The 7,457-nt window shown below is 46.7% G+C and overlaps 1 protein-coding gene across 3 annotated transcripts; it reads right to left on the bottom strand.

The window, feature by feature from the left end:
• Window positions 1-282: 282 nt before the first annotated feature.
• On the bottom strand, window positions 283-5,235 carry LOC143485975 (uncharacterized). 3 transcript variants are annotated; one of them, XM_076985730.1, is made up of 2 exons: window positions 5,016-5,235; window positions 283-4,762 (listed from the first exon to the last, which is right to left on the bottom strand). In XM_076985730.1, exon 2 carries the CDS (start codon window positions 4,571-4,573, stop codon window positions 296-298), a length of 4,278 nt encoding a protein of 1,425 aa, XP_076841845.1. In that variant the 5' UTR covers window positions 4,574-4,762; window positions 5,016-5,235; the 3' UTR covers window positions 283-295. The 3 variants fall into 3 exon arrangements, with proteins under 3 accessions (XP_076841845.1, XP_076841846.1, XP_076841847.1); XM_076985731.1 differs by having other exon boundaries at window positions 5,012-5,235; XM_076985732.1 differs by having other exon boundaries at window positions 283-1,750; window positions 2,348-5,234.
• Window positions 5,236-7,457: the final 2,222 nt, after the last annotated feature.

The raw sequence follows: 7,457 nt of genomic DNA on the forward strand, positions 1-7,457 counted from the left end.
CGGCTTCACGTCCACGTAACACCCAATATCTCCTTCTGATCTCAGCAAACACTCTTTCTGGTCCAGGATGTTGGAGCCTCTCGTCATAATCCTGGATGATGAGTTGGGTCAGGGCATGTCTGGGGTCTAGAACAATGGGATGCACTTCATCCACAGTCATGTCAGGATTACGACGTAAACGGCCTCCCACTCTGATGAGCCCTATCTCCTCATCGAACTCAGGTGCAAGTAGGAGGAGACGACTAGACTTAGCAATGGGTTTACCTGCCTTTAACTGTGTGATTTCCTCTAGGAATTACTCTCTTTGGGCCTGTTGTAGAGCTTCTAGTTCGGCAGCAGCATAGGACTCAGCAGTGAGAGGGTCGTTAGGGTCGGCCGCCCCATGAAGTTGATTTGCGATGGCTTTTAAGAAGCTGTCCCAAGTCTGGTACTGATGTGGGTCTGGAACACTAGAGCTAGACATAGTTAAACAGACGACTTGTCGTTTCAGCTCACCTTCAGGATCACTCTGAGGTGGGGGTGGTAGATTGGGCCAGTCATTTGGAGTCAGTTTCAGGAATTCAGGTCCGTCTGTCCATCTACTACCTTTGCTGATGTCTTGGATAGTGAGGCCACGAGTGATGTCGTCCGCCGGGTTGTCTCGTGAGGGCACGTACCTCCATGTGGCCGCTTCGGTTAACTCTTGTATTTCCGCCACACGAGTACCCACGAAGACTTTGTATCTGCAGGAATCTGAACCCAACCAGGTTAGGACTGTGGCAGAGTCAGACCACAAGATGCAGTTGCGTATGGGAAGGGTTAACTCAGTGCTGATAACCTTGTAGAGCTGGGCGCCCGTTAGGGCAGCACACAACTCTAGCCGAGGAACAGATTGTTGCTTCTTTGGGGCAACACGAGACCGTGCTGCGAGGAAGGCAACCTCAACTTCCCCCCCTGGACTCTCTGTCCTTAGATAAGCTACTGATCCATATGCCTGTTCGGAGGCATCACAGAACACATGAATGTCTCTCCTACTGTTGGGTTGGTCCAGGCTGGGACTGGTGTAGCACCTAGGCAGTGTGATCTTGTGCAACTGTGCGAGCTCTGCTTCCCATGCGTGCCACTTTTGTAATAGCTCCTCAGGGAGTTGTGGGTCATCCCAATCCCTTCTCTTTTCCCACAGGTGGCGTACAATAACCTTGGCTGGGGTGGTATAGGGCGCTATGTAACCAAGAGGGTCATACTGACTGGCTAAAACTCTATAAATATTCCTCATAGTAGTCATTGAGCAATCGATGTGTCGGTGTTTGTAAGTAAGGGTGTCAGACTTACAGTTCCACTGTAGTCCAAGAGCTGGTTCTTGGATGTCAGACTGATCTTGGTTTAGCCACAACTCACAGCTGGATGACTTGAGGTCCGAAGGGAGATGCTGAATGATATCTGGTTTATTACTTGCCCACTGCCTCAGCTCAAATCCTCCTTCGGCTAAAAGTGAGTGCAGTTTGTCTATAAGTGTCTTGGCAGCTGCTGGGCATGTGAGACTCTGTAAACAGTTGTCCACGTAGAAAGATTTGTTAATGGCAACATGTATGTCTTCTTCCGGTTGGCTGTGGTCTGTGACATGTTTCTGCAATGCGAATGTTGCGCAACAGGGGCTACAAGTAGTTCCGAAGGGAAGTACCTGCCACTCGTATACCTCAGGAGGGTTGTCTCGCTTCATGTCTCGCCATACAAACCGCAACAGGGGTCGATCTGCAGGTAGGAGCCTCACCTGATGAAACATGCCACGGATATTGCTGCTGAAGGCCACAGAATGTTCTCTGAAACGCAATAACACCGCTAGCAAGGCAGGGCCCAGAGTGGGACCTGGTAAGAGGAGCTGGTTAAGGTTGTTGCCTTGGTATTGGAATGAGCAGTTGTACACTACACGGTTCTTCCCATTATGTTGGACCATGTGGTGGGGTATGTACCAAGCTTCAGCACTAGTCTCCAGATGGTGGTCTGCCAACTTCACTACATAGCCAGCTTCAACTAGCTTGTCGATCTCCTGCTGATAGGCAGCAGCCTTTTCTGGTGATTTGGTTAGACGCTTCTCTGTGCTTCTCAGGAGTGGCAACACTGATTCTGGAGTAGCTTTCAGGAGAGGTGCGTTCTTAATTCGAAGGAGGGGTGTGGCATAACGCTCAACGCCATTGACATTAACTCTCACTGTTTGTTCTTGCAGGAGCCTAACTGCCTCTTGGTCTTGTCGTGACCTAACCGCTAACTTCTCACTGCGATAGGGGAGCACATCCATCTGCCATAGCTTCTCTACACATGAGAACAGCTCTGTGGGTGATGGTGTAGATGTAAAGAGGCAGTGACTTACATTAGTGGAGGATTCAATGGCTTGAGCTGGTCCCTGTAGCGTCCATCCAAGGAGCGTCTTCACAGCTGCTGGTCCTCCAGGTGGTCCTAATCTGACTGGCTCTATAGGTGTAATGAGGTGTGTATAGTCGGCGCCGATCAGTAACATGGGATGAACTCTGTTTAGAGGAGGGAGGGGCAAGCCTGACAGATGTCTATATTTCTGCTGGAGTGAGACAACTGGATGGGAATGTTCAGCTAAACTCAATTGCTCGGCTGTGAAGGCACTCTGAATATTGTACATCTTGTCAGGATTGGCTGCTGGAGAAATTGTGAAAGACACGGCGGCTCCTTGGAGCTTCTCCACTTCTTGTCTGACTGTACGAAGAGCTAACACCTCTTTACTTCCCCTAAGGCCCAACAGTTTAGCGGCTGGCTGGAGCAGAATAGTCCTCTCAGATCCGTCGTCTAAGACTGCATATGTCTCAAGGGACTTGTCACCATTCCTCAGGAGTACCTTACTGATCTTCAGTAGCACCTTGCAGTTGTAGGCTGGACGGTCAACGTACATAACTTTGTTGGCAGTGTTAACAAGGCAGTTTTCTGCTGAAGATGTAGGTGATGTTTGTTCCTCGTCTGGCCTCTCGTTCACCTCGTGCAGCACAAGCAGATGTCTTCTGCCACAGGTCTTACAGGGAGCTTTGAGTGTACATTTTGCAGCTTGGTGATTACGTCCGCAACGCCAACACTTATTGTTTACTTTGATCCATGTCACCCTTTGTTCTTTGCTCAGGCTCTTAAAGTTGGAACAGTTGTTCAGGAAATGCTTGTCATTGTCACAATAAGGACAATAGGCTGTTACCTTTCCTACTCCCTTTGACTTGTTGGAAGGATGTTCAGGTACGCCTGGTGTTGCTACACTCTCTGATCCTGAGACCTTCTCAGTACCCAGGAGGATAGTAGCAGTCTTATTAGAATGTTTAGGAGTGCGCTTGGTATCAGGCTTCTTGGTGAACGACTCCTCTCTTCTGGGGGGCTTCATGTGGTCTTCCTGCACTTCCAGCTCGTATTCTAGCCACTCAGCAAAATCAACGAGGGTGGGAATGGCCACTCTTAGAGGATGGATATATCTCTTAAAGCTAGTGTTGAGGTCATAGGGAAGTTTACTTAAGAGCCTTGAAACGTGAGAGCCGCAACTTAACTCTACTTGCCCTCTTTGTCCCAGTTGTTCTAACATGCCTACCAGTGATCGCACGTTGAGGGCAAACAGACGGAAGCTCTTAACATCGCCGCTGCGTATATTTGGACTATCCATTAACTCTGCGATCCGTTGCACTGCAAGCTTGTGAGGCTGTCCATACATCTTAGTGAGAGCCATCATTGTATCCGTGTAAGGTTGCCTTGAGTTGCAGTAGGAGTCAGCTACAAGTGAAGCTTCTTCACATTGGAGGTGATCTGTCAGGATTTGGTACTTGTATCTTTCAGTGCCATTGACTGGTAACAGATTATCCAATGCAATCTTCATGCGTGCAAACTCTCTGGGGTCTGGTGATGTAAGGCTGGGTATGGTGGGTTTAGGCCCCCTGTATGTAGTCTCTCTCAGTGGTTCATCTAGGCAGGGTGATTGGAAAAATGAAGAATCTCCACCTGGAAAGAAAGGTGCACTCTGCTGGGGTGTAGCTGTATAGTTATAGGGCAGACCTCTTGATGGTTGGGTAACTCGAAGTTGAGTTAAGTCTTGTAACAGATTTCCTTGGTTGCTGAGTGTTGGATATTGTTGCTGCTGGTAGAGCCCATAACTACCACTGTACACACTTTGAGGTGGAGGAGGCAGGAATTGAGAGTGATGGGCTGCTGGCTGGGGCTGTAAAGCAACCATCAGGTTTTGGAACTGTTTACGGAGTTCAGCATTTTCTTGACGGATCTCTCTGAGAGCAGCACTGACTTCAGAAACGTGGTGGGTTTGCTGCTCTCCGGTGACTAGTCCCCTAGATTGGCTAAACTCAGATTCTTGCTCCTCACTCTCCCCCAGGCTCATCGAGCTCTGACTGATTGGTGGTGATGGAGATCTTGTAGCTGGAGGCTCTGACCTTATTCGATCCATAGATGCTCCCTTTTCATTTATAAATGGTGAACGAAATTGACTCTGAGCTCCAGGTCCACTGAGGTCATAATGTGATAGGTAGGAAGGTACTGATAGATTTCGTTTGGGTCGAGCGTCTGCTACTGCTGACTCTTGATTCTGCATCTTTAAACAGCAATTTGCTTATCCGGCTCGAAGGACCATTAAAAAATATTATAATTCGTGATGTGCTAGTTGGGAGGTTCAAATCGCTGTTGTGAGTCCGGTTAGAACTCCAAAGAAAGGTTTAGTCGCACTCCAGTGGGTTTAACTTGCGTTTGCTGTTTATTCTCACTTTAAGTGACATGTGTGGTTCTAGAACAGATAAATAAATAAATCAGTGTCTGAATAATGACAAATTAACTAACTAAAGTAATATCACAATTACATTATAAAATGACTGCAATATTAACATTTCTAAATACTCTGTCCCTAAACGGATGTAACACAAATTCCCCACAGGTAGCCCGCATTTAAATGTTCACATGAGCAGAACATAGCATAAAGGGGAGTGAAAATAGGTATATTCAGCGAAATAGACTATAAGTTGAACTTTAATATTACCTACTTTCATATCCACGCACACAATCACGACGGGGTGGCAACGAACTGTAAAACAGCGACAACAACTTAGAACTGTGATTCAGTGCAGCTCCTTTCTCATCTGCCTGCAGCTCACATGTGCTCTGCATGTGGCTCACATGTGCTTTAAGCTCCGCCCCTTAAAGGTCCAGTACAACAGTTTTCGGCAGCCTTTTTAACAAAAAGAAACACAATTTCGATGCAGACAATGCCAGTAATTACGTAACTCAGTCTTGGGGCTCTGTCTGTGGCTTATGCAAAAATAAAGTTTTGATTACAAATTATGGGCTACTTCTAAAACACCACACCTTGGTAGTTTACTATTCTATTATAACCAACGTGAAATCTTTAAAAAGATTAAAATTCGGTAGTCACATTAGTGAACTGTTCATGAAGCTCCGCAAAACATGATCTATACGTCTCAGACTTATGCTATATGTGATTCGTCAAACTTTTGCACAGACGTGTATCTGTAGCGTTGCATGCTATATTTAGGAATAAGGGACGCGAATACATCTGCGTGTGTAAAGAAGGCGCGTGGTTCGTATGTGGGATACACTCTCCTGTTCTTTTCTCTTTGCGTCGTGACCGGTCTGACAGGAGACGTAGTAACCCAACTGCGCATGTAGGAAAATATGCAACTGGAGTTGATCATGAAAAATGATTGCATTATTCTAAACAAAAGCACGTGTGGGGTTGCCATGCAGCGCGTGCTCTCATTTATTTATTCGCTTGTTTACCTCACACTGCTCACCTTGCCTCCAGCTTCTGACACCATATGGTCCGTGAATATACAGGGGGATTTCTAAGCATATGTCTTGCTGGCGATAGGTGCGCCTATAAATAGCACGTCGGCAAGCAGCCAATGATAACAAGGAGATCTGAAACAAACGGGCCGGGCCGGGCCGGGCCGAGGAGAGGTGGACTCTGAAAGGGGACAAGGGTCCCGGGAAACCTTGGATGAGCACCGCGCTCTTGTCTGGCCGTCCACACAAGCAGTGAGAAGATAGCCGGATTGACATCTCACGTTGAAGAAGGACGTGCGGTGGCGGATAACACTCAAATTGTCTTGAAGGCATGGTGTCCAGACACAGATTCAATCTACTCCGAGGTTAAAAATCGAGGGATCTAATCACATTGCGGTTGATAATTAATATAATCCACGCTGACCTGCAGCTGGACCGCACGTGTTTGATCTGGATTCTTCTTGAAGTGCTTTCCAACTTTGAGAAATAAACGATGGAACAACGGCGCTTTAGGAGAAAAGCACGCAAGCTCTAATTAAATTGGCCACATCAAAATGAGAGTGGCTGTAAGATTTAATTGGTGGTGGTGGGGGGGGGGGGGATGTTTCCCAACACAGCAAAGCACATCGACGGAACGGCAGATGGGGCGCGAGCGCGCGTGCGTGCGTGTGTCTGTGTGCGTACAGTGGCTGAAGGCCAGGATGCTATATAAGATTCCATGTGTTTCTTTCGTAAAGGAATGTAAAGTCTGAAAGCACTTTCAAAGTACACATAAAAATGGATTATGGGGACTAGCACAGCTATACACTTGACCTGTTGCAGCAGACCTCTAAACCATGAGTACAGTACTCCTGTTTTATTTGAGAACCGAATATTAAACCTTCATATACTCTTAAACCTCGCATATTGAACACAAACCACGTTCTTGATCGTGGCTGTGCTAGAATCGATCACTAGAGGGCAGCAATGCATCGAGAAACACCAAGGATGAACAAGGAGACGGTGCGAAAGAGCGTACTTAAGCAGTACGCACTAGAGTTCAATGTTCTTTCAATAGGTGACTGGGCAGTGCATATACATCCTCGGACATACTACGTCCACCATTTTATCTCCATCATATGACATGACATCACACGATCATAGTTAAATGCTCCAGTTGAATCATGGTGTATGACAGTGTGCTGCAATTGCATACTTCAAAATGGCTCCAGATTCAAATAATCCATATGGGTACGTTTTACTTACTGTTTAATGCATACTATGCGTTCAGACATACTTCCCTTTATCGCATACTGATTTGGTGTACTGTATAGGAGGGAAGTATGGCATTGTGGACTGAGCCAGTAGGTTGGTGGGGTGGGGGTTGTCATGTAGGAATTCCAAAACACACATATTAGTTAAAACACACTAAAACACTTAGAAGTTTAAGGACAAACAAAGAAATACACAAGTGTAGGTGTAGATATACTGCAGATGTAGGCTGAATAACAGACGTATCATGTGGTGTAGGCCAGCTGGAAAATGAGCAGGCAATTGCTAAATGACCCACTCCCAGTCTGTAGAATTTACTCTCTCTCTCTCTCTCTCTCTCTCTCTCTGTCTGTCTTGCTCTGTGCTGTTGCTTCTACAGATCAGACACAAAGCACATATCAAGAGGCACTCATCTTTCTGCACCAAACTGC

Source organism: Brachyhypopomus gauderio, unplaced genomic scaffold (assembly GCF_052324685.1).
Source record: "Brachyhypopomus gauderio isolate BG-103 unplaced genomic scaffold, BGAUD_0.2 sc43, whole genome shotgun sequence".
Classification (NCBI taxonomy): domain Eukaryota; kingdom Metazoa; phylum Chordata; class Actinopteri; order Gymnotiformes; family Hypopomidae; genus Brachyhypopomus; species Brachyhypopomus gauderio.